Raw genomic sequence first — 26796 nt, 5'->3', positions numbered from 1 at the left:
TCCAACTCCAAAAAACAACAGAGGTGAGGAGATAGAAAGTAATTCCCTTTTGTTTCTGGGACGGGGTCAGGATAGATCACCTGCAGCCAAAGTAGAAAAGAGCACTGGCATGAAGCAAATTGGCACCTGAGCACTGCACTGACCCTGCCACGCCAGCAGCTGCCACTATCTCCCTTGTTTGTTGTCAGTCCAAAATAACCAAGAGCAGGAAGGGGAGGGACTACACAGTTTCTTAATTTCATTGCAGTGTTCAAATGTCTTGGTTTAAAGGAAAAAGACAAGGAGAATAAAAAAAAGAAACTGAGGTTCAAAAACAACACTCAGCTCCATCCGCAACAGTGCCATAATATACCAACTACCCAAAAGCACAAACAGAAAACTAATAGCTTCTTAGCTAGTAGTCCTCAGATGGCAAAAGTCTACAAAAACAAATGAGTAAGGTCCAACTGTGTAACTGATTCACCGTGTTGCTTCCAGGTTGTCTGTCCTTCACTTTATGTACTTTGGGAAAAGGCACAAAGTAAGCAAGGAGCCGCTGTCATCCATATTCCTTACTCTTTTACTAATAAGCTTCCTTTAGGGGATGCTCCTTATTTCTATGCACTGCATCTCACATACTAAGTAAATGTTTAGGATATCGCTACTGTTTGTCTTCCAGCAGAATTTGCCTTCTGCTGCTTAAAATAGTCTTCTCTTACTAGAAAATGTATCTTAAGAAGTTTGTCCTATTCATCTGTTCTTTTGAAATAAAGCTGCAGAATTCAATTCCACATGCATATATTTTAACCTGGCATCCTAAGGAAACAAACCTATTTGTTCTCCTTTAAAGGATATGTCAACAGGCATAATTTTTGCAAACACAATACAGAGTGGTGACATAAGTAAGAGTTTGAGATCATCGATTATGTTTAACAGTGTTTCTTGTTATCATCTTGATTAAGGAAATTAATTTTTCCTGACATTTCTTACTGTCATTAAAATTCTTATTTACCAGTGAAGCTTTGTGATTCAACATTTGATCACAAGGAACATTTCTACACAACTTTGTGTTGCGGCAGTCAGGTGTAAGTTTTTTAAGAGCTGGAGAATTCAGACTGGAATGGTTTTTACAAAGAAAAAGATAAACAGAATTTATTCTTCTTAAAATGAGAATACACTGAAGTGTAATATAAAATTCAGAGTTGTTTATAATAAATTTTCACTATTAACTTCAATCTTTTCTTACCTTTCCCCCAAATCAAAATGTTTCCACTCGAGTCTCCTGTAATAGTATCACCATTTTCAGAAAAGGTCACACACAGGACAAACTTTGGCTTCTCTTGTTTCTGTATGGTTATGAAAAATATACACTCACAGCACCACACAACCCATTCTTAACTGTATGCATTTGAGTCATTTAGTTTAGTCTTATATAATTCTACTATTAATCAGATGGAGTTAAGAACATTCCTACAGTCTAAATAGTCAATATGAGCAAAGACATCACTTGAGGATGGAGTCCTAAAATGACACCGTTCAGCTACAAGTTATGGATGCATCCAGTGAGGTTGCCTGAACCAAGACCTGGAACGTTCAAATATGAACAGAATTACTTCCATATCTCAAACTCTTAAAGTATTTAGAAATGGCCAAAGATGAATGCAAGCTTTGTTACGAGTATTTTTAACAACAAGTATTATGAGAATGTTTGGCTGCAATATAAAGCCTAAGAAATCATCTCTTGAAAGAATCCTAAGGTTTGATAACAGAAATTTTGTTTTGAGACCCTGAATTTAAAGTGCTGGCAGCAACAAATAGCAAAAAATGTATAAGAGGACAAATTTTACAAGCTAATAATGTTTCAAGATATTATTTACAAAGTTTATTGACTGCTAGTTTACATGGTCATACATAGCTAAACAGTTTTGTTTTTTTTTTTTTTTAACTGTACTTGCAATTAACGACTCCACAAGCAGTTAACTGGGCCCTACTGTAGTTATCTACAGTCACTGCAAACATTGCTCCTTTGTGCATGCCACTGCTGTGAAGCTTAGTCTGTATTTAAGAATAAAGCCTTATCAAGACCTTGAAATGAAAATATTTATCAAATAGCATCCAGCTCAGTCTGGATTTGTATTACGTATGCCTACATATCTGAGCAGAACAGAAGTAAGTCAGAAGATATTCACAGAATTTATAACTGCACTAGGGGGGAGATTGTCTTCCCTCCAATCAAATAATTAAAAAAATAATTTAAAAAGACATCTCTATTTCTCTTTTAGCTTGAGTTAAGCATAAGGAGTTTTAAAGTAATCTTATTTTACAGGTACTATTTTATTTTTAGGCACTATAAAGAATATATGAAAAGGAATACAAGGAACAGAATGGTAACTGCATTTCTAAATTTCGTTGTAGTGACAATCCATGCAAACATCCAGTGGGCAAAGAAATTATTTCAGCACTTACCAGGCCTGAAAAGAAGCTCAAGCTGCTTTTACATTGCCCTCCAAAGACTTATTCATCATAACTGATGATAACACAAGTGCAGTCTAAAGTTCTATAAAGTTTCAAGTTTAATCATGATCATGCTGCTTTGATTTCCTCAAACCTTACCTCCATATGATTGTACAATTAGTATAAACAAAATTAAATAAATTTTACCTCAAATAATCCTTGCTTTTTAATAAGGGAATTCCCTTCTAGCGTCCAAAAATAAAGATGTGATTTTCCACAAGTAACTATTATATTTGTATCAGTAGGGTGAAAATCTGCAGCAAATACAGCCTCATTAGAGCACTTGAAAGGAAAAAGAAAAACAGCGTATCAAAATTTAAAACTCAAAAAAACCAAAGATGAAATTATTCTCTAGTTAGATAAATTGATCAACTCCTCATACAAGAAAAATTTTTAAGCCTCTTATTTGTCAGAGTAGATTAAGGTGTTTTAATAGAATATTCTGAAGAAAAACAGCCAAAAGACATTGTGTTTTTAAGTTAGTATCTAAGGTTATCCTTCAAAACTACGTCAGCTAGTGCGTAGCTCTTTATGAAACTTAGTTTAAGATGTTTCTTTTCGGCACTTTGTCTTCCCATTGAGGCATAGGCCTTTCTACTAAATTCAAGATTGAACACAGCATTTTTATTTTCATTTTTAATAAAAAAGGTATTTGGGAAATCAATAGTGAAAAGAAACATTCCCTTTCCTCATGTTCTTTGATTTTATAAAATGGAAAGTGCTAAAAAGGCACAATGTCTTTATAAAAGACATTTTATGATAAAAAAAATTCTGATCTACACGTAAGAGCTTGGTACAAATATCTTATAGCAACACCTTCACATCTGCCAGCTTTTCTTCCTTCTGCCAGTCCCACACAGAAAGCACGTGGTCATTTGAGTCATCCACTGAGCAAAGGCTGCTTCCTCCATTCTGTTGCAAAACATGGAAAACATTAATGTAGCATTAATGTAGCAACCAATAAACATTAGAAACATATAGGAAAACATTCAAAATAATTAAATACATATAGATGAATATGACTTATTTACCAGTTTGCTGCAATTCTAATTATCCTAGAGAACTTCCTGAAATGTAATTATTCACTGGACTTTTAAAAGGGATCTAGAAGAGGAACGCTTGCAAAGTGCAGAAAATCAGATTTCATAAGGAATGAGGTGTCTCCTTCTAAAAATTCAGTGACAGATCTTCCCAAAGCAAACTACACATCATCATCTGCACCTTTGAGGTTTTTCCTGATGATTATACTGAGTTTGTTTCTTGGCCAATTACTTCTTGCCAGATCTGCTGTGGATACAGGGAATGATTTTACTCATTAAATATGAATAATGGATCAAAATTAGGGAACAAAACAGAAAATAAATGACTTATTTCTGACAGACATCTTTTTCATAATTAGGTCTTCTGTCAGCCTTTCTAATCTTAACAGTCCTAATCAGTTTAGCCTTTCTTCATGTACCAGATTAGCTAGATCTTCTCCACACCCATTTTTCTTGATTACTTGATGAAGATCCAACTGATACTCAGCGTAACCGAGGGGAGATGATGACATCACAGGTCTCAGTAGTAACAATTGTATAACCACTGACATCTTTTTCCAGCTATACAGAAAGGTAGCATTCAGACCATTTTTTCTTATCTTGAGGGATTAATTCCTAGTTTTCTGGCTATAGTAGAATAAATAATCAAGAGATATTTGAATAGGTTGGAAAGCAGTAAGACGTGCATATTTATCGCATTGTTGGTGGTATTAACCACACTAGCTTTGACTGCACCTGAGCTTGCTGGAACAGAACAAGCCTATGGTTACACAAGCATTCCTTTGGCAGCAATTCTGAGAGTTTTGTATCTGCCACACATAGCACAGCCACTTGTTGCTGCCAGCACAAAAGTTTGGGCTATCAACAGGGCTGTTCCCTGTTTAGGGAACAGATTGGTTTTGGAGGAAAAAGAATGAAAGAGGCCCAAACAAACTACTTCATTTTGTATCATAAAAGTTTGCTTGGTTGCTTTTGTGATGGATTAGCTCCCTAGTACATATCTCAGACACTGCTACAGAAATAATTGTGCCAACACAAACCAAAAGGAGACAGACAGGAATTAGCAGCCTGAAGACAGGGCTGTCTGAAATGAGAAAAGCAACACTGCTATAGAATGGGAAGTGATGCTTGAAACAATGCTATGACTGTGAAATCACAGCATAAACACATTAAACACTCACTTTCTTGTGACATCTGCCAATAACAATACTCTACTATAAAGCAAACATTATCCTCCAAAGCTGATCTTGATCTGCATTCTTTCACCTTCAGCTCTCCCAATTTACTCCACACTTTAATTCCTATAAAATATTGTCACCAATAAGTTTCATGTACTTGTGGAAACTTTCACTGATGTACATTTTGCCTATGAAACACATAATTTACTCCTCTCTTTTTTTGAAATGTCAATGAGACAATTGGACAGCAATATATACACTCTTTTCTAAACTTGTGTGACAGTTTACAAACTCATGTTTTTATACAGGACTTAGATACCACGTATGTCATCTTTTTTTCATCTTGGTGGACAAGAATTTAAAGTATGTTGCCATGAGGCTAACCACTTGATTACAACTCTTTAATGCCCTTTACCATATGCCTTTGCTGCTTTCAAGTGAAAGATTTTGCCTCTCCCATGGTACTCCCACTTTCTAAGTCCACGATCTAAGGCACAGGCCAATATAAAGGTCTTTCATTAGTGTTTCTGGGAGGAAAAAAAACAACACTAAGAAAGTAACTTAATTTTATTTAACAGAGGGAGAATCTCAATTAGATGATTAAAGAAAAAACATAAGTTCTTCTACAAACATCTGTCCCTGAAGAAATTGACTCCATGTTAGGGTATGCACAAGGTAGACCTCTAAGACTGCTGAAATATTGCTAACTTTAATAATGGCAGAAATTGCTGGAAACAACTGTAAGCTCTCTTCCTCTAAATAAGCAGCTTAAGAAAAGAGACTAAAAGAAAGTTTGGACATTGGTTTTGTTAAGGAAGCTAAAATTTGCAAGGCTCCATAGACCTGTTTAGCCAACATTCTCAATCTGAATATTGTTTTACTCTACTTACAGATTTAGAAAAAGCAATGCAAGTGACAGCTCGGTCAAAAAACCCCATTCCAATGACATGCAGCGTGTTCAGAGTTACAGAATCCCAAACACGTACGTGTGGTGGTAATTGCTGTAAAAATAGACACAGACATAACTGTTGAAACAATTTTGGACAAAAACATCAGGATTAAAAATAAAATTGTGAATGCATCCAAAAAACATTTTAATACAAGTTATAAAAGCTACTGGAACTTGTCTAGAGTTGACCACATACACTATAAATTATTTGCTCATTACTATGCCTAGAGCCAATATCTAGAATTGACCTTCCAGAGTGTACAACATATCAAATCTCATCCATGTCTGCTAGATCACAGAAGTTAATGAAGAATATTCAAGTGTCTGTAAAGGGAAAACTTATTGATAGCATTGCAACACAGGACCTACTGGCAGGTCCAAGATCATCAAACATAATAATTCATATCATAGAATGGCTTAGGCTGGAAAGGACCTTGAAGATCATCAAGCTCCAACCCCCGTGACATGAGCAGGGTTTTGTCAACCACTAGATCAATCTACATCAAAGAGCGAGTGCAAAAAGTTTAAGAAATTCCAAACTAATTAATGCCAATGTCATAAGAATAGCCATAGGAGAGAATTATATATATTCGGGATCATTCTTTACAATTACAATTACTAAGTTGTTTGCTTGTTTTTCTTCCTACTAACCAAATTAATGTACCTATAATGGCCCAAGAACACCTGCTCATCCATGAAAATTATGCGCTTCCCTCCCCCCAGTTGCAGACATCGGTAACACAGAAGGAGCCCCAGTGCATACACAATGACTAGAAGAAAATGTATCTCAAAGCCACTAGAGGGCAACCCCTGTAAGCACACACTGAGTAAGTTTCATCTTCAAAACAGCTAGCAATTTAACACAGAACCTTTTTTTTGCCCTCCTCTTAATGAAAAAGGAAAAAAGCTATATTTAATTCTGTGGGTTTTTCTTATAGAAATGACTTTTACATAGGATTACCCATATACATCAAAATTTTAGATTTTATTTCACAAATACAGTCATAAACATAAGCATCTATGAAGCTCAAAAAAAGAAATACCAGAGATTTCCCCAGCACACAACAGAAATAAAGCCAAGCGAGTAACAGAATATTGTATTTAGATAATTTAGATAATATTATATTTAGATAAATATCATAGTGGGTGTTGTTTTTGTCGGTTACTTAAATCCTCAATATAAGCATGATTTTTAAAACTTCCCTTACAATTCCTCTTTGATGTCTGTCAAAAACTTTGCAGCACTATGAATCAGCTGCATATTACACAGAAACTTTTTATTCACCCTTTTCCTACCTCCGCTTGTATTCATTCATTCTCATTTTGTCTTAGGTCTTAAAAGCAAGAATAAGTAACAAATTGAATAATTTTATAGCTTGTAAGTGAGCTTCACAGTAGAGACAATAATAAGGAAATCATTTTTTGTCTTGATAATGAAATTTTTTTCCCCAGGAAAAAGGTGTCCATTTTATTTATACTTTGTCTTGGTAGCTGTGGTCACGAATGAAGTGCTATAATGTTCAATGAAACCCCCCTGCTTCTCTTCTTTTTCCCACTTCCGTCTTTATTCTCAGGTTTCCCTTGTATCCTTTTCTACCTCTTTTAGAGACCAGCTCCCAAATTTCCTTTCTCTGTATAAGTAATGGAACCAGAAATGACTGACTGATCTTGATAATGCAATAGAATTAAACTTGATTTTGTGCAAGAGGCATTCTCAAATTAAATTTTAATTCTGTTCAACTCCACCATTTAAAACCAGTTCAAATGCAACACGAAAAGGATATAACATGTATCTTGTCAGTTATACATACTTGTGAAATAAACACAGTGGTATGTCAACAAAGGGGTTACTCACTTTTCCATCCTTGGATGTACCTGCAACTTGACCTGTTGCAATAGTGATCCTGTCAGGATGGACAGCCAGGCTGAAAAGGGAAGAGAAACAGCCATTAAATTCATTTATTATACATTAAATCAAATTTTTACCAGATACTGAAGCAAAAAGCCTTATTTTAGTTAGACAAACATATATATCAACATTTTAAAAGCATGAAACCAGAACTGGCTAAATTATTTTTATGCTTTTTATTAAAAATATGATGGTCTAGTCATTAAGGTAAGCACATTCTAGAGACAGTCCTTCAGATCAAACACTTATTCACTCAAACATACGACAAATCACTTAACGGAATGTGTTGACCAGATATTCAGCAGCTCTTATGGGGTGACACCAAATTCTTCTTCAAAAGGTTAGGAAAAAAGAAAAAAAGTCCTGTAGTTACTGAGAGATAGTAATGCTGAAAAATTAAGAATCAGACTGTTTTCTAAAATTAGAACTGTTAACACTGTACTCAGCGAAGAAAATCTTTAAGAAAAAGCAGTCTGTACTAAATTCTGTACTAAATTCTGTACTAAAGAGCAGCCTAGAAGGAAGAGCAGAGTCCACTTTCACCTAAATTTTTATCTTAACTCTTTTTTCACTTCAGCTGCTCTGCATACCGTTCTACACACGAAATACCCTGAGAAAAGAATGGTGACAATAATTCATCCAGCTTTTTAACAGAGAACTGTATCCCTCTTTCTCATAAAGAAGAAAGATTTGAAACTTCTGAAGAGTTAGAAAAACTAAAAAATGAGATGGAACAAGTCCAAGTTAAAATCTCCTTGTAAAACTATTAGATTATACAAATAATTCAGTTTTATGAAACACACAACACAGATTTGATTATCAGGTCTATTTTGGGGATTCATGGATAACAGCTGTTTCATAAAGTTAAATTTAAAGAAGGGATGTCAAGCTCAGTTCATACATTAGGGCTCATCAGATAATCTGGGTGCTCTTTCTCAGCAAGTAGATGAATACAGTCAAGATAAACCATGTATTTACATGCCAATTCAATGATATTGATATTTCCTGATATCCAGCACCTGTAAGCTTGAAAACAGAAATCACTGAAGCCCAAGCTGGCGTGCCTGCATGGCAGACAGACTGGATAGCTCTGAAGCAGTGTGTAGGATACCTGCCATGGTACAGACATGCTCAAAAACTGCTGAGGAAAATAGGAAAGAACGTATATGAAGATTAATAATTCTATCCTACTTGAAAAAGGAAGCAAGGGGAACCTAAATTAGTCAATAATTAATTAGTCCAAAAACAGCAATTAAAATTAGATTTATGATCAGATTTCTTCATGTTTGTATTTTTGATGTAAAGAGAGCAAGTTACAGCAAGTAAGTTTTCTCAAGTAAATACACCTTTATAATGGGTGCCAGACCTTTGTGTTATTGTCCAAGTACACTGTTAGGCATACAGAACCAACATATGCCTGACTTGAGAGGTTACATCATTTGAATTTTCAAAACTACCTTAACAGATAATGAAGTATTACAGGATAGATATTGTTTTGAGAGAAAAGAAATCTGAAGTGTAATAGGTAACTCACCACTTCACGTCATCATTATGACCAGTGTAATGTCTCTGAAGTTGTTCTTCAACGTTGAATAACACGACTACAGACGCGATGAAATACACAGTTTCACCCGTTGGAAGAAGATACAGGTTACTGCGACAGTCCCGGCCCCGATATCCATAGCTAGCATGTTTGTCAAGCTGCAGTAACGTTATTTATGAATTAAGAATGTTAAAAATAAGGAAAAATGAAACAAAATTCCTGATAGTTGGCCTCTCCTCGCTTGAGCACAGCTTTATCACTTAAAAAACTCCAGAACAGTAGAGAGAGCCAAAGCATTTCATTGCTTGAGTGCCTGAAAATCTACATATCACATAAAAAAAAATACACAGTAGAAAAGACAAAGGCAGCATTTTGTAGCCATAGCACCCTTTCAGTATCCTCCAAAATTTTCTAAATGCGAGACTAAGACAGCACAGCAATTCCAATGCTGTCCCAAGTGTGTTTACCATTTATACGGGTTGACAAAATAAAAACTTGGACTTGATGGAAACACTGGTAAGCCATTCAGTACATCTCCCTGCATTACATTAGGGGGGACTGCATTATCCTTTGTTCAGGTTGATTGATTTCATTATCCTGGTCATTACCAACCAGATGGATAAAAAAAACATAGAACAGTTACATCATACATCTGATTTATTTTTGTAGCATTTGAAAGGCAGCGGCCCAGATTCTGATGCTCATCATATCAACACTAATTTAAAATTAATTCAATAAACTAACTGGAATTAATCCAGAAATAATCTCATTTAGACTGAATGTGAATTCAGTCAAATTACGTAGTTTTATTTTTATGAAAAGTCATCAGGGACTACAACTATTTTGGCTTTCCCTTTTTATGGTAAAAGAGAGGAACAATATTAGCAGAATCCTGGCAAAACAGAAGAGCAATGTAATTCAATCATTATGGAGAATCTGGCCACAATGGATATATAGAAAGGTACCGCTGAAACCCTCCATCACCTGATACCATAAATATATTTGTGCACTATTCCCTCCATAATCAGTGATAACACAGCCAAACTAAAAGATCCATGTTAGCACAGGACTACAGGATGTAAGGACTACAGTTATTTTACTCCTAAAAACAAAAACAGCTGACTGCTGTTTTCTTATGTTTGTTTTTAATATATGTAATGAACTGCATGCCCAAACATTAAAAATATATTTAAAAAAAAATTCAAAAATACAACATTTAAATTCCCAATTTGGCATTTTTTAGCCAAAGTTCCTTTAAATTTGAGATACTTAAATCTGAAGAAATAAAAATTAACAACAAAAAAAAAAAGTAACAAATATTTTTAAGTTATGAAGCACTTATTATCAATTCCTAACATGTCTGTAAAGATAAGATACTACTCTAGATCACAGACATTACTAAATTTGTTTGAACTTATTGTTCTCTGTAAAGCCACAACCAATTGAAGTCAACAACATTCACTGACTTCAGCAAAACATAATCAAGTTGGTAACAAATTAGCAGCTCATGTTAGTGTAAGAAATAGAATTTTTTAAAAAGGTAAAAACATTTTATAGACCTTCATGAGGAAGAAATCACTGTGCCTAGAAAAAGCTATTACATGGAAAAGATTGCATTCTTTAGGAAAAATCTCCTTTCTTTACCATTCTTCCTGTTGGGAACAATGCTGCATTCAACCGCATGACTGCCGTTGTCAAACATTCAGTTTCTTTCTAGCCATCCTTTTTCCTCAGATTTAAACTCCTGGGGTTGATCTCTCCTCCTCACAATTTCCCACACTCAGATTTCGTGCCGTCAACTTTGATTTGGTGAGCTGGCACTTCAGCAAATGTTATCTTGACCTTTTCTTTTCTCTTGGCCTGCAGCCTTTGTTTCAGACCTCCCGCTTACCAAACGAGCTGCTCTCAAACGATCTCTGCAAATTGCTGCCCTCTCCCTGATCTACCCAGTGCTGATGTCCTGCTTGGCACTGCCACCTCTGCTCCAGCCCTCCCTCACACTTTATCATTCAGCATTTCTATTTCTTCACATCTGATTGTATCTGATTATCTGAATCTGTAGTTGTTGTCTTTTTTTTTTTCCCCTTTTTGCCTTTCTCCTCAAATTATCTTAAAATGTGAGCAGGAGTGTATCTTTTCTCCATTACAGTCTCTAAATCGAGCATTATTTTATTCCCTAATCTATTCCTCCTCTTTGAGTCCTGTAGACACCTAGTCATTGACGTAACTTTGAAGCATAGATGGCATTATTGGGCTTAACTGTAAAGAAAAAATCCGGAAAAAAAACAGCATAATATTTTTTCTCCTCCATAACCACTTAGGGTTAGTTGGAGCACTTCATACCCTTCCTATTTCTAAATTCATACCTTTTCTATTAATACTAAACATTAATGTGGGATTATGCTGGATATACAGATACACAGCTGGGAGGACATATGAATATTCAAACAACAACAACAGTCCATCCATGAAATAGTCATTTAGGTAAGCTTAGGTGAGAAATAAATGAGACTGAAACCGTGACTCTAATTATCATTTGTTGCAAGTCTGTAATATTAGCATCAGCTTCCCTGTATACAGTGCTAAGGGCAGTCTACTTTGATTTTGGTTTTTGTGGGATTTGTTTGTTTCAGAAAGTATCTTATCACTCCCCGTGTCATTCTTTTGCCCCTTCCTTAAGGGGGAGACTGAGCAAACTTAAAAAGACATCATTAGTTTATCAGTTTTGTGATATACGCACAATGATTCAATGGCAGAATGCTGCAAGCAGAATTTATTACTCTATTATCAACTATTTTATTAATCTGTGGTGCCCAGATATTTTTGGTTTTTAATTGACCCTCAGTTATTTCTGTATGCATTATCTATGCAGTTCCAGCAGAGTTGGGTAGGACCCACAAAAGCTCAGCTGCAAAAGGAATAGCAAGAATGGTTACTAAATCTGTCATTAATCTCCAGCGAATACAATGGGACTCTTGGAGATTCTGTGTGCAATCTGAAACCACATGGAGTTCTATTTATACAACTTAGAAAAGAATATTTGCAGCTTTTCTTTTTTTTATGAAGACAAAGCAACATCCTATTTGTACTGCTCAGGACCAAAAAAAGTATTTTCTTAAAATAGAGGTCCTTACGAAGGCTTAATCTCTCTAAAGGTAGTGGATCTTACAAACAGATGTTTGTGATTATATTTTATCATAAATCACCTATTTTTTTTTAATACACAAATGTGACTTTGTTTTTTTCTAAGGGTAGATGTTTCTTATTACTAATAAAACTGAAAGGTGACAATTTCCCTATGTGATGAAACACTAGATTTTTTTTCCAAGTCAGAATTCTGTAATTGTATCCACTTAGAGATATCAGTGGAAAATTCTGGTCACTTGACATTTACGCTGCTTAAGCACAGCTGAAATCTAAATGCAAGTATTATTTTATTTGATGTCTTGTGGACTTTATTGCTGGCTCTTATCAATTGCAAGACACTGTTCAGTTCTAGCATTATCCAAATACTGCAGCTGTGCTTATAAGAAGTTGCTGTAACAAATGGTGCACTTTTTATACAAGACAGTTCAAAATGATAAATTATTGCTGAGAGTCAGCAAAAATATACCTTAGATTGTTTTATGCATACCATAATTAATAATCACTGTTCACTACAGTCATACAGCATGCCTACTTTAATCTTCAGCTCATTAGCATGCTTCAAACTCAACCTTCAGGCAAAGTTTAAGCAAAGTCTTCAGCTGCCACCCTGTAATTCACTGAGTGCAGAACAGCAGGCCTTGAGAAATGAGCACCTATTCGAATGGAACGTCACCTTGCACTTCGCTAATGAAGCATACCTCATTAAAGAAGATCTTACATTTGCTATATTCAGCTCTAAAATTTATTTAAAACACATCATAAAGAAATCATTGACTTAAAGTAGCTCTCCAACACAGAAAGGATACACCCATTCCAGTTTAAGCCTCTTGGCTGGTAGTTCTACTTTTGCTTCCAAATTGTAAGATTCCACTTGCTCTTTGGGCATGTACATGGTAACAGGACGTCCACGAAGAAACATTTTTACATATCCTTCCTCTACAAAAGGTCACAAATGTTTACAGTTACACCAAAAAAAACATCAGTGGAGAACTCCAGTGCTCCTCAATCCCTTCCCACTTAATACTTTGGTGCGTTACAATTACAGAATGACATGCAATCACAAACATATAAAATAAGCAGCTTTCTTTTCCCCTAAATCATGTTTACTATACAGGATTATTATTATTATATATTCTTTTAAAGTAAAGTCCCTTTTTCCTCTAAATGTTTTGAAAAGAATTAGAATTTAACAATGTCATGAAGAACTAAAAAAAGGTCTAAGGACTGCAATTAAAGAAAATTACATATTACATTTTTTTAAATGTTTCAAAAGGGGAAAACGTCAAAGATTACAATTAACACAGAAATGTCACTTAAAATTAATTTTATTTTTTAATCAATATTTACAATGGAGCATCAGCATCTGAAGTATTTTCCAACACTCAGTCGCATTCTTTGCATATCAGTGTAAAGACACGCTTTACACTTGATACAGTGTTAGAGATACATTTGAAATAAGGAACATGAACAGTTAGTAAAAGAAATCATGCTGATGTACATGCAAAAAAAGATGTTTTAAGAATCACTAAACATTGAGAAGGAGTGACAACACTGACAGCACATTATAGAAAGGAAAATGACAGAGGAGAGAAGCTACAAAAACTGAATTGGCTGACAAGTAAACAATTTCTAAAAGAAAATACTAAAAATAATTTGTTGAATTCAGAAGAAATATTTTTGGGGAGGAGAAGGAGGGATTAATAACAGATCTGGAAGTACTGACTTGGGGACTTCATGGGGCTTATAAAACTAGGAGATCTGGCAAATGCCATGAAGGTCTGACTAGGACTTTTGGGAACAGGCAAGGCCAAAGTGGGTGTCCTGTGAACTTCTGGTGAAGTTTGTCCACATTCAGAACGTGCTGGCTCTTGCTGCTCCATCGGCAGATCAAGGAATTCAGCCTTGTTCTCATGCGAATCAAGCAGTTTTGGAGTCAGTGACATCTGTAGAGTTACTAGACAGAATAATCGTGGGCACAGAGGAAGTGGAAGGGCAAAAGTAACAAAATCATGTAAATAGAAAAAAAATTAACACTTTAGGACTCTTAAAATTACGCTATGAATTGCTAAGTATCATTACAAGTATACTATGTTTTAGTTTGAAAATTAAGGCTTTATTTTAATTGGAAATGCATACATCAGAAATTTCGATTAAATGAATAAAAATTATAGGTTGAACAAAGTAATCTTATAGCTACGTTATATTACCTACATACATGTGTATTTTGCTTTTAGGCTGATTCATTCGGGAGAGATCACAGTAAAGTTACAGCTAGGGCTCTCTAAAATCCCCTAGTGTATAGAGTTCACAGATATAATGAAAACAACGACATATAATGAGAACAACAAAACAATATTAAAACAAAACACCAAAACAAGAGAATAATAAAAGTGACAGATGGCTGGAGTTCATGAAGCCTGTTAAGAAGTGCCAGAATACTGGAATTGATATTAAAAATCTACTCTGATAGATCTGTATGGGAAAATAAAGAGGATAGAGCATTAAATAGCAGAGCATTACAGCACTATTTGTATGCGCATGCAGCATCTATTTAATGAGCTTCAAACACAAGCCAATGCTACTGATACTAGTGCACTGGAATTTAATAGATTTTCAGCAGTGACAAGTCTGGATTGTGCTTATCAAAGGCTGTGAATGGATGACAGTTTAATTCATCGAGCTGATTTTCTCACTTAAAACATCATGGGACTCATAAAACTTGCATTTAAGCATCTACAGTGGAACTGTCCACATTTGACCTGGTCAGTCAAAACTGTTTTTTAGAGTAAATAGGAAGAAGCAGGTACTTTTAGAGGAATTAATTGCACTTGAAAGCATGTGTCCAAGGCCAAAGTAAATATATTATGTCTCTAGCATGCCTCTCTCTAACTGTAAACAGGAATTTAGGATGAGTAGGCAAGGCACAGAACTATATATTTATTTAGAAGTTTTGGTAATGTTAATTTTACAGGTACTGATTTTTGTTAGTAATACAAGTATATTATCTTCTTAGTCCCCTTCTATTTTTCTTAACTAAATCTTTAAGACAGCACAGCTCTGTATGCAAAGATAGTTGTAAAGACAGACAATAAAACTACAAAGACAGATCAGTGGTGAAACTTCTAAACAAATGTATCTTTTACATCTGCAATATTGTGAATTTAGAACTGCTGTTGAAAATAACTATAAAAATTAATAGCTATTGAATCGAAATTAGAAGACGTGAATGCTAGTACGATCAGCAAAGATGATCACTACTGATTGCATAAAACTGTATGACTACACAGAAGTAGAAACCCTGTAAAAGACGTTGCCTTGGGAATAAACATTTTTTAAATGAAATTTTACATTTGTTGCAAAGGTGAAAGATGCTGATTAGTGGAAAAACCGTTAAGAATAAGCTATCTCTAAAAGCAAGACAAATCTGTGATTGTATCACAGACATAAACATGCATCAAAAATGTGCATATTTACACTGCAATTTAGCTGCAATTTTAGAAAACACTATGGCATGTTTACCAAATATAACTCCGCATTATGACATTGAGCAAAAAGCACTGAGAAATTAGTTGGAAGCCTAAATCTGCTTACTTAGCATTCAGAAAAATCTAACTAAGTTCTACTCAATATGAAAAAGCAAAGGGAAAAAAAACAAGGCTTCTATCATTGTGTTAGACTACCAGCAAAACAGCCAGAGGGGCAAATCTATATGAATTTCAGCAAAAGTGCAGAACACCATTTCAAACACAGTGAACATCCACATGTTGCCATATAGCTCTCTCAACATATTTTTTTCTATTTCAAATTCTCCTGAAAAATCCGTGACTCAATTATAACCCATTACTATTTTTACAGTGCACCTGCAGGTTATAATTCAGTAGATTGTATAATGGATGGAATAATATTTTTGTTCTACTCAAAAGAACCAGAAAAGTTTTAACGCTGCAAAATGCATGCAAGTAACAAAACTGCAGCTTATACATAAAGCTTTTATCACGCTGGCACCATTTTGCTTCGAGAGCTATGAGGTTTTGGAAGTGAAGCCTACCTTTGCAGTGTGTCACACGGCGCTTCCCTTGTGGTTACAGAGACAGAGACAGAAGGGCTAGATAAAGATGTGTTCCAGTATAACAGCCTCACTATACACCTGCTCTACAGGCTGTCCAGGGGCACTCTGCTGGGAGCTACCTTGCTTCCTGACAAAACCTGAGCCGTCATTACAGACAAACGTCTCCTTTCTTTCACCTAGAAGCACTGTTCAGTCCCTTTCTCTTTCAAAAGTATTTAAGCTTTACTATGCAACTACATGCTAACAGTAACTAAAATATCGGGTATAACATTCTTAGAAATAATAATTTCAGTAAGAGTTTTGCCCAGGAGGGCAAAGGAGGATAGAAACAGTATAATGTGTTTAGTTACCAACATTTATCTAGGGAAGTGCTACAACAAAAACTATTCCAAACACCTTTTCTTCTCTTGGACCACGTAAGCAATGCTATGCAAGAACTGCAAACTCTATGTGAATCCTCAAGATTTCTTTTTCTAAAACAATGTTTTCAGGAAAGGAATGTAGATAGTGATTGTATTGTCACAGTGTATTTAAATACTCAATTCTACATATTTCCAAGTTCAAAACCAGTTAACATACTAACTCTTGAAGAATGGCATAAGAGCTTTGTTGGATGCTGATCAATCCATTCGGTAAACTAGGGATTTTCTTGTTCAGCTTAATGTAAGCTTACTGTTACACAACTATAAACAACAAGAATATGAAAAAAAAATTGATAAATGAGCCATTTTCTCCATTACTTATTCTATTGTAATGAAGGATTTATTTTAAACCTGTGTTTTTCCAGGACAAATATTACTTAGACATCGTATTCAGTTTCTTATCTTCATCAAGGACAAAGACTGGCTCTTGCACTAATACCTCATATTTTGCTTTTGCAATCTTGTAATAAAGATAATACACAAGGAAAAAAAAAAAAAAAAAAACATGACAAATTCTAGATCTCCAAAACTATAGCTTCAATACACCTTCATTTGTAATCTGACAAATTGTATTGCAAGGCATTGGGATAGATATGGAATTCTTTAAAGGGAGCAATCAAGTACAGCTTGACTAAATTAATGCATCGTAACTGGAATGTAGTAATACTTCAATTAACAGAACTTTAATATTGCTCCAAAATGAAGACACATTTGAGGTAAGAAGACATTGCCTTTTTCTTCTTTGTCTTCTTACAAAGAATCCAAATTAAATAAACCTGCTGGGCCAATAAAAAGTAGAGCAAAACTGCTCTTTTTTTTTTTTTTTTTTTTTTTAAAACTACATCTATATACATTATTGATATACCCAGTAAGTGTCATGCTTAGAATCCCAACACCAGTTCCTGAATATTGGCAAATAAAATTATCACAATTTTTAAATGTTTTAAAATGCTAAAAAGTTCCTACCTGCACTGAACATTGGCTCCTTGGGTTTGCTGCAAAAATAAAGAAGAAATTTCTATTTTAAAAAGCCCATGCAAAGTATCCACACATAAAGCTGTTGAGGCAATATAAAATTAAATATATTTCTATATAAGTAATGATAGAATTCAATTATTTACAGTGTAAATCTCAAAGCAGACAAAATTATAAACAGAGTTCATGATGGTTCCTTAATGACAAATATCAACACTTATTTGTTTTGTTTTTAAACATTTCTTTTTGTATTCTTACAAATACAGATTTTCTACTATTACCAGATCCTCCCCTTCTGCAGCATTAGTAGGAGAACATGGAAATTGGCCTAGAGCATTTGCCTCAAGTTTTGGTTTGCAGTCAGATAAATTTGTCATCCTAAAAAGACCTACAGATATCATTAAAACTTAGGAATATATTCTTAAATACAACATCTCTTTGTATACACAGAGAGAGCTACAGTATATGTAGCTATTTGCTTCATGACTTTGCTCTCTCTGAACTTAAGGATAAAATAAAATTTGAATGGTGCTTTCCCAAAGAGTTTACATAGAAGCTGGAACTGCCCAATTGGTTCCTGATGAACTGCAGTATCCAGTGAAACCCAGGAAACACATATCTATCATTATTAAAGCACCTTCTTTCCCAGTGCAGCATGCAGAAGACAAGTTAAATCAGCTTGCCTTTTTGTCTTGAGAAAACTATCTGGGAAAAAGTGAGGGAAAAATACTTAAATACATGCGGATAAGGAAGAGACAGAAAAGATGAGTTGCTCTCTGGATAGTACTACCCTGCTATCTTGATCAAAAAGAAGAAATCTCAAGAAATAACAGTTGTTTTGTTTTCTTTACCCTCCATCACTGTGTAATTAATCTTGAGGGAGCTGTTTCTAGTGAAATAGAAGGGTCATTAAGTCGTATCAAGCAGTTATCTTTTTCCCAGGTCTATATTCTTCATACTCAATAAATTTCTGAAACATCAGGTTACTACAGCATCATTCCTAGTGATCGCAAAAGAGTTGAAAACTCTGCAACTTCAGTGGAGAGAAGTGGAGAGATGCGTGAAAAGGATGAAGTATCCACAGAGCTTTGAAATGCAATCTCCACTTCACATCCAAAAGTGCAGCTGGAAGATAAAGAGAAACTAAACTGGTTGCATACTTGCACAGGATTTTTTCGAAGCAAGATTCCCCCCTCTCTACAAATGAAACTGAAGCCACAACAAACCATCTGAGTATTTTTCATCTTCCTTTGATTTGACTCTGCTGTGTTAAAATAATATATTTATCTAATAATCAAACCAACCAACAAATGAATTATTTGGGGCCCACCTGGTACAGCAGCTTCTAATAATACCAGCCTGGATATTAATCATGCAACAAAATTCTTGCACCAATCTGGCCCGCAAAGCCAATCTAAATAAGTACCATGATGTGTTACCATTTTTAACACCAACATTAAATTAAATTCTTATGAGTGAAGATATTTACAGTAAATAAGATCTTTATGAGATGCAGCATTAGTCAGAAATGCTACATTTCTAGAGACAAGACCTCCCAGTTCTGAATTGTCCATGCTGATTTATACAAGTTAATGCAAAGGGCTGATTCATTACAGTAATAAAGCAAGCCATGTGTACTTTCTAATTATAAAAAATCATAACCAGACAGAACTTTGACTGCTCCTTTTCTTTTTTCATGATCTTGAATCATTTCCTACTTACCTAAATTTTAACAAAGACTTACCTCTTGCTCAGAGTGATAGGGAACTGGGAACCCTCAGGCTACAGTCCTCACTTCCTTATCCTTTATTATTAAAGCTTCTTAAAATACCTTTCTAAAGCAATATGACATTGCATAATGGGCTACAACTGCACGTAGAAGTATGTTGAAAAATAGTAATTTCAATATTGCCTTTTTAGATTTCTGACATGCATTCTGCTTTAAGCCTCATCTAGAGAGCAGAAATAACACGAGAAATGAATAAGGCTGTGAGTAGTTCAGTAATGCTCTCTTCTTCATTCTTACACACATATAGTTAGCTTTAGGAGGACAGCTTTAGCTCCTGGCATACAGAATCATGCTTATTTTTCTTCTAGTCCCATGACTCTTGCTCTGTGTTCTGCACAGTTGCCTGCCTTCAGCAGCAATTATGGGGAAGACTTTACCCAGACTCTTCTAAAGAGTCTCTCTTTAGACACTCTTCAATGAGGTAAGAGCTGTGGCTCTGAACATCCGCAGGCTGCATGAGATATAAGAAATCAGGCCTTTTATCTCCTGGGAAAACTCTCTAATCACACAATTATTGCTCTAACAGTAACATCAGCCACACTAGCTCCACCTTACGCTATCTAACATGGGCTCCCAATTAGATCCTTAAGAAATTTCATTTAAATAATGCATACCATACATTATTAACATCACTTGTTTATGGGACAACTATGTAGCTGCTAGAAGTTGTATCTTTTCTTCTTTTAAGTAATCAAAAATTTATTTAATATTCTCATCTGGTTTCTTTAGTAGCTTTCATATAAAACTAATCTCAGATAAATTGCACTTTATACAGGTATCAAGTAGAGAGGGATAGCTTCAAACCAAAACTAGTAGTAATTTCATCACCCACATTTAGGCTGTTGCCTATTAGTTCACAAGAGCCTCAGTCAGTCTCCACACTGAGAGAAGATGCCAAAGAGATTTAAATAAGAAGTTTTGGAATCATAGAATATCCCAAGTTGGAAGGGAGCCATAAGCATCATTGAGTTCAACAAGAAGTTTTGTGCCCTACCATTGTCTCATCAGCAATCCAATGACTCTCTCATGAAGGCATTCATGCACAGACAGAACAGGTGAATTACATTATTCTGTAATCTTCATCAACACTGTTTCTCTTGCCACATCATCTGAGAATCTCAAAACTACCATTAACACCTCTTTGTACATAAGGAACTGTGAAATCTGTCTAGGAAATACGGGAAAGAATCAATTGGTCAAAACATTGATCTCACCACAAACAATAAATCACCTATATCTTCAAGACATCCTATTCTGAAACTCCTGGAAAAGACATTTTCCTTTTGTTACTGTCAATACAATACGAGAAGCACCATCAAAATGCACAGAGATGCAAATCACTTTATTCTGCTTCTTTGGATAGTGCCTGCACATAAGTCTGTTTCTCCATTTCGCATTCACAGAATCACAAAATCAGAGAATTGTAGGGGTTGGAAGGGACCTCCAGAGATCATCGAGTCCAACCCCCCTGCCAAAGCAGGTTCCCTACAGCAGGTCACACAAGTAGGCATCCAGGCAGGTCTTGAACATCTCCAGAGAAGGAGACTCCACCACCTCCCTGGGCAGCCTGCTCCAGTGCTCTGTCACCCTCACTGTAAAGAAGTTCTTACACACATCTGTGCAGAACTTCCTATGCTGCAGTTTCCAGCCATTTCCCCTTATCCTGTCTCCACTCACCACTGAAAAGAGTCCGGCCTCACCATTCTGCCCCCCACACCTTAGATATTTATAGACCTGGATCAGGTCCCCTCTCAGTCTTCTTTTCTCAAGACTGAACAGACCCAGTTCACTCAGCCTTTCCTCATAGGAGAGATGCTCCAGGCCCTTCACCATCTTTGTGGCCCTCTGCTGGACTCTTTCCATGAGATCCCTGTCTTTTTTGTACTGGGGAGCCCAGAACTGGACGCAGTACTCCAGACGAGACCTTACTAGGGCAGAGTAGAGGGGGAGGATCACCTCCCTCGACCTGCTGGCCACGCTCTTTTTAATTAATCTGACTTAAACTGAGACAGTTATTACTCATAAATCAACTAGGTTTGTTCCACATGTGTGAGGTGGTGAGTATTCAATATTGCCTTTTTAGATTTCTGACATGCATTCTGCTTTAAGCCTCATCTAGAGAGCAGAAATAATTCAAAAAAAGATTTTTTCAAAAAGAAAAATTCACAAGAAAGATTTGAAGTCTCCTAAAATATGTATTTTTGACCAACTGGTAGAGGTTTTGTGTTTTTTTGTTTGTTTGTTTGTTTGTTTTTGTTTTGTTTTTGTTTTGTTTTTTTAAACACAAACAAATTCTAATATTTGCTGAATTGAAGAAACAAATTTCACTGTTAGAGCAGAAAGCAAAAAAGAATGAAGATGGCCATTCAAGAAACACTACCTTTCACTGTTCTTTTTACCACTGGATGAGCTGCTGGTGGATCCAGTGCGATTGCGACTCCCTTTGGAATCTCCATAGCTTTCCCTCCGGCCTCCTGGGGACACACGCTCAGCAGAGCTGGTTCTCTTCACAGTACTAATGAGAAAAAGGGATTAAGCTTAACAGTAGAACTTGTAGAAGTACACACCTAATGACAAACAATCCTGAGAAATGTATCAAATAGAAAGCTGGCCATAAAAATAGCAACATTATTTTTTAATCAGAAAACAACTTGTTAAAGATCTTACGTAACAGTTCTGCTGAGCACCTGTTGCAACAGAGATTAATATACTTTTTTTGGCCCAGTTATAAAAAAAAAAAGAGCCACGCTAACATCAGACATCTGTAACACCTACTTTCCATATCACCTCCCAAATCTTTGAATACCATCCTACACTTTAAAATTCTCTCAAAAAGAAAGGAACTCAAAGAAAGCACATTATACAACATCAGCAGACAACAGAAAACATCAAAAATAGGTCAAAATTTGAGCGCTAGCAAGCTAACCAGCATCTTCATTCAAAATCAGTTACACTGTGGTTCAAAGTTAGTTTTAACACACTCCAAAGAAAAACTATGAAAATATAAGCTAGCTCTCCATTCATTTGTCAAAAAAACATGCTTCTACACTGCACGTACAAATAGATTACATTCCCTGCCCCTGATAAGTAGTATCTCAGAGGCTTAAGTTTCTACCACTCTTCAACTGTCCCTTTGGCAAAGATGGCTGTAAGGAAGCTCCTGCATGACTTTCAGACAGCCAGCTCTCTCCGACAGAACCATGAGGCACAACAGGAGCAGTATAACAGAGCATACAACATAGGTGACAAACTACTATGGTTTTCCATTAGTTCAAAACACTTTTCTCTAAAGCAATGCTTCCTAGGGGCAAGGGGATTAGGTGACAAGTGAGCTAGGCTAGGTCCCTCGCTTTACTCCTTTCCCTGGGATGCAGAGAAGGGCTGGCAGCAGTGCTTGGGATGAGGCAGGAATCATTTCCACACCACCAGCTGGACAGAATTTGATGCTGGCACCTCCTTTCTCCCAACTCTGCCTTCTGCTTGCTTTACACTCTCCAAAGAAAAGAGCAGGGACATTTATGCACCTTTCCCCACATCCTATGTTGTGTCTGTCCATATAAACATTTTGGCTTTTTCTGCTCCTGCCCTCCAGGTCCCAGTCTCATTCCAGTCAGTTCCTTTGCCAACCCCAGCCCTGTTACCTTTTACACTCCAGGGTGTTCTGCTTACCATAAGGTTCAGTTCAGGCATCACCATGGACTATTCCAGGCCTCCTCATCAACTTCTAAAAACCATCCCTATCGTATTACCTCAGTCAGCTTCTCAGACTGCCTCACTTCACACATAGTGTAAAAAATAGAAGCATTGACTCCTCATAAGTAAAGGAAGAAAAGTAGACTTTTCTGTGCGATCAAAACACAAAACTGTACAACACAATGGATAGATCTGAGCTCAAGTCACTGCAAAGACGACATTTTTCTGAGAGGAAGCTCCATGCATTCAGGGCAGAGCAGATACATCATGTGATGCATCTCAGGTGGCTTGACAAAAATCTTTCCAGAATGTGCAGTGGTAGTGCAGATATACAGTGCTGTGTTTTTGTATTAAGAACAAGCACCATTCAGAGGATTAAGCTGAAACAAAAATGTTTCTGGGCAGAGAGTGATGTAAGAGAGCAAGCAGAATGCTAAGTTGCACACAGGGACAGACTGAAATAATGCATGGGAGAAGCAAAAGGCAGTGAAAATTCAATTCTGTTGTCACGTATGGCATCACTGTTTCCTAAGCCAGCTATACACTCCCCAAGTCTTCTCAATGCCAAATGTATGGGGGAAAAAAGAAAACATTCCTTCCACATATTTGATAATATATTACAAACATTTAACAGTTCTCTGTCTTATTAACACCATTCCATAATATCACTCTAGGCTAACATAAAGCAGCCATGGTACTGAAAAGTTTTACTCCACATAAAGTACCTTTGTCAGCTTGTGCCCTTTCACTAAATTTTACTACCACAAAACATCAGCACTGTGTGATTTTGCAGTATCAAACTCTTATTTTGACATCATCTCTTTAAACAGAGAAAGATGACACAGTATTGGCCAACACTGAAATTTAATGAAGGAAGTCACCAAATTGTGCTGACGTTAGAAAAACTGTAGCAGTTATGGAAGCAGTTTTAAACTAATTTAATATTGCTTGGGGTTTTGTTTTTACAGTTATCAACATTCAAAAGATGAATGGATGGATAAAAAAAAATGAACAGGCCTAAAGCTTAGAAGTGCAATGATATCTTTTTACTGATGAAGCCTCATATCAGTATAAAAACTTCTACCACAATAGAAGAACAGAACTCTTTTAAGTTATTTTAGGTCCATTAGTGTTTAAGCTAACTAGCCAAACTATCTTCTGACAAATTTTAAACTTCCACCAACAGCAAAAGCCCAGCGAGATATATTAGAGAATGATCAGAAAAAGATGATCACAGGAAGATATTTTAATTCCATTGCATTAACTCAATTTTGGCAAATACACATTTTGGTTTCTCCAGTGTTTAACATCAGTATGGCTACAGCAGACATACAGACACCTGAGGAAGAATTTAAAATGATAGGAAATATTCATTTAACTTACAAGACTGTACGAACACGATTGGATTCCAGAATTTGGCTTCCACATTAGTGATATGAAAGGAGAACATCTTCAATTTTTTAATTAAAAGGTAATATTTGTTAGCACCATTTTTAAGCTTAAGATGGGAATGCGAGTTAATGAAATACAGTAAAAGTGATGTTAGCATAAGAGAATGGAGATAACATATCAGAAATCATCACTGGATAAGTAAAGTAATGCGTTTATCAGCAATAAGTTTTAAATGCATTTATGAGAGTGTTAAAAATAGGAATAATAATTACAGTTCTACAGTGTTTAATGCTGCCACTAAAACAGCCACTTTCTATGTGTTGAATCAGAATAGGAAGGAAAAGCAATTGAGCTTCAACACTACAAAGCTATTAAGAATCCCTCACCTTAGAGCAGGCTTTTTCAGTTTGCATGCATTGAGAAGATTCACAGACCTGCTTAATCCACATTGAGAGGTGCGTAAACAAAGCAGAATAAAAAGTGAATGCAACAATAAAACATGGAAAAGACATTTAAAACAAGCTTCCATTAAAAGACATCATTGCATGCATTTAAGATATGAGGTCACGTGCAAGAATAAACAACAGCAAATTATTGGCTCCGGTGTCTGATCATTTCAAACCACCTAAGAACACCAATGTATCTTTGAATGACAAAATCTTAGCAAGGCTCCAAATACACGAAATGTTTCTAAAGCTACTGAGAAAAACACAGAAAAAGAAAATGAAAGAGGCTAAGGAAACAGACAGATGATCCAGCTAGGAGACAGAAGACTGTTAAGAAAGCAATAAACACAAGAAAATAAATCTTCATACATATATATACACATCACTGCATAGCATGTATGTTTTACATGCTTGCATCATTGAATTGCAGTGAGCAAATCAGAAAAAAAAAAAAAATATATATATATATATATATATGATCAAATTTCCGGGAGAAAAGCACATGAAAGCTCTTACAATAAAATACATCTAAAAAGTGTACAGTAGTGAAACAATACTAATATTTTGAGACTTGTCTAGCACTCCTTCTGACTCTCATTTGAATCTATTAGAATGAATTTGAGAATACACGACTTTAATTTCATTACGCCTTCGAGCAAAGCACACTAATAACTTTAATTGTTAGAGATAGTGAAGTAGTGTAATGGCTTTGCCACTTGAAGCTCAGTGGATAGGATTTTTATATTTATATTCTTTTTATTTAAAAACAGTTTTTTTGAGAGTCAAGCATTAAATAGGAGTCTAAACTGAAGGTTTGACACAGAGTTTGCGTGTGCCGGTTGCAAACCATTGTTGCCCTCAGAACAGAATGTAGAACATTAATTCCAGGAGACCGAACAATTTCCTAGGGGCCATGTGTTTAGAGTTTAGAAGAACAGGAATTCATCTTATTAAAGTATTTTATTCTCCCTACAAACAAAGCTTTTTATGTTTTCTTTGTTCCAACTTCTTCCTTTTGATCTCGGTTGTCAGAGTTTTGCAGCATTGTAGTACTTCACAATCTGCTCAAGAACAAAGAATGACTGATTGGCTCTTTCTAAAAGAGAAAGTATATGCTAGCCTACAGTCTGCAGCAGCATCCCTACTGGGAAAGGTACCGACTGCATTCTCCTCCCTTATATTTTCTTTTCCCCTTCAACTATTGGAAACAAAGCTATCCTAGATGAGTCACAAAAACCTAGACTTTAATAGGGAACTCAAAACATTACTACTGTGTGCTGGACACATTCCAGAGGCAAATTTAGTGTTAAGCAATGAACTTCAAGCCACACTGCTTCTGAAAGGAAGAGTGCTGGGGGAAGGGAAAGTTCTGTTCATGATAGAAAAAGCTCATCTTATGCTGAACAAAACTTTCAAATGATTACTCTATGTATGAAGTTCAGAATAAAGATCAGTACACAAAAAAAAAAAACCTAGTAATCAGAATAGCTTAATTTCTGACTTCCACGGGTTAAAAATATTAAACACATTAAATTTAAAAAAAAAATCAAAGTCCCTGAGACAAGGGGACAAGACTTGCAAACACTTTACAAAGACAAGCAATTCCTAATTATCTGTTTCAGCTGATTACCCAGCCCATCTGTAACTCACTTCAGTTTCACATCAGCCAGCTTGCACCTGGTAGCCGTGTAGCTGTGCATCACATGCTGGCACTGGATAAGAACTTTTGGTTTTAATATCACCAGCATCGT

The 26796-nt window shown here is 35.7% G+C and overlaps 1 protein-coding gene across 5 annotated transcripts in view; it reads right to left on the bottom strand.

Moving 5' to 3' along the window:
• Window positions 1–26796, bottom strand: part of EML1 (EMAP like 1) — a 118634-nt gene that overhangs the window by 14948 nt on the left and 76890 nt on the right. For 3 of the 5 annotated variants that reach the window (XM_042872515.1, XM_042872498.1, XM_042872521.1), the window contains 10 exons: window positions 21895–22029; window positions 17717–17745; window positions 16308–16334; window positions 13066–13195; window positions 9104–9253; window positions 7516–7585; window positions 5602–5712; window positions 3310–3405; window positions 2641–2775; window positions 1226–1325 (listed from right to left, as the gene is read on the bottom strand). In XM_042872515.1, coding sequence (XP_042728449.1) covers window positions 1226–1325; window positions 2641–2775; window positions 3310–3405; window positions 5602–5712; window positions 7516–7585; window positions 9104–9253; window positions 13066–13195; window positions 16308–16334; window positions 17717–17745; window positions 21895–22029 — 983 coding nt within the window. The remainder of the gene's footprint in view (window positions 1–1225; window positions 1326–2640; window positions 2776–3309; window positions 3406–5601; window positions 5713–7515; window positions 7586–9103; window positions 9254–13065; window positions 13196–16307; window positions 16335–17716; window positions 17746–21894; window positions 22030–26796) is intronic. The other 2 variants (XM_042872506.1, XM_042872528.1) reach the window with 1 other exon arrangement.

Source organism: Lagopus leucura, unplaced genomic scaffold (assembly GCF_019238085.1).
Source record: "Lagopus leucura isolate 7727_CA_CO unplaced genomic scaffold, USGS_WTPT01 Super-Scaffold_1, whole genome shotgun sequence".
Lineage (NCBI taxonomy): Eukaryota > Metazoa > Chordata > Aves > Galliformes > Phasianidae > Lagopus > Lagopus leucura.
Note: the sequence above shows the minus strand (reverse complement) of the source record. Positions and strands in the feature narration are given on the sequence as shown.